The sequence below is a fragment of the Papilio xuthus genome, unplaced genomic scaffold (genome assembly GCF_000836235.2).
Source record: "Papilio xuthus unplaced genomic scaffold, Pxut_1.1 DF828758.1, whole genome shotgun sequence".
Taxonomy (NCBI): Eukaryota; Metazoa; Arthropoda; class Insecta; order Lepidoptera; family Papilionidae; genus Papilio; species Papilio xuthus.
The window spans coordinates 1-581 of record NW_013529891.1 but is presented as its reverse complement, the minus strand read 5'-3'; the positions used below and the strand labels follow the sequence as shown (position 1 = coordinate 581).

The window sequence follows — 581 nt, the reverse complement described above, 5'->3', positions numbered from 1 at the left end:
AACACGCTATCGTATATTTTTAATTAAAGCCCGAAAAACTATATTATAGATAAATAAATAAGCTGGTTTAAATTTAATAATTTATGACATTTGTAGCTATCCCAGTGACCGAGAAGCGGACTGTGGTGTCAAGCGCGGCGAGCGGCGTACCCAGCATGCCTACAACGAGCAGCGCCGCCGTGGCTAGCCCGGCCAGCGCGCCTACCAAGCCTGGCGCCCTCTCATACACGGGCGCGATTGTTGGTGCGCGCGGACACACCTTCGCAGCCAAGGTAGCGCCCGCAACCGCGTCCGTCGGTGCCCCGCCCCCAGACAACAAGCCACATACACAGACAGCGGTCAGTTATCAAACACTCTTAAAGCACGAAATTATTGTCTATTCTTTTTTTCAACATTACTTATTAACGGCGTTTATTCCAACAGACGGCAGCAAGCAGCCCCGGCAGCAGCGCAGCGCCACTTGGGTCCCCACTAAAGACGCGCGAGTCTCCACCAGCGCCCACACCCAACAAGGGTGAGGAGGCGGCGCACAGCCCTGATGGCAGCTGGCCGCAACCCGCCCCAGACGATACGCCCACCTC

The 581-nt window shown here is 55.2% G+C and overlaps 1 protein-coding gene across 1 annotated transcript; it reads left to right on the top strand.

The window, feature by feature from the left end:
• Positions 1 to 96: 96 nt before the first annotated feature.
• On the top strand, positions 97 to 572 carry LOC106128589 (UBA-like domain-containing protein 1; the record flags this gene model as incomplete). Its single annotated transcript, XM_013327050.1, has 2 exons — positions 97 to 338; positions 424 to 572. Coding segments are annotated over 2 exons (391 nt in total), but the record flags the coding sequence as incomplete, so codon positions are not given.
• Between the last annotated feature and the right edge of the window lie 9 nt (positions 573 to 581).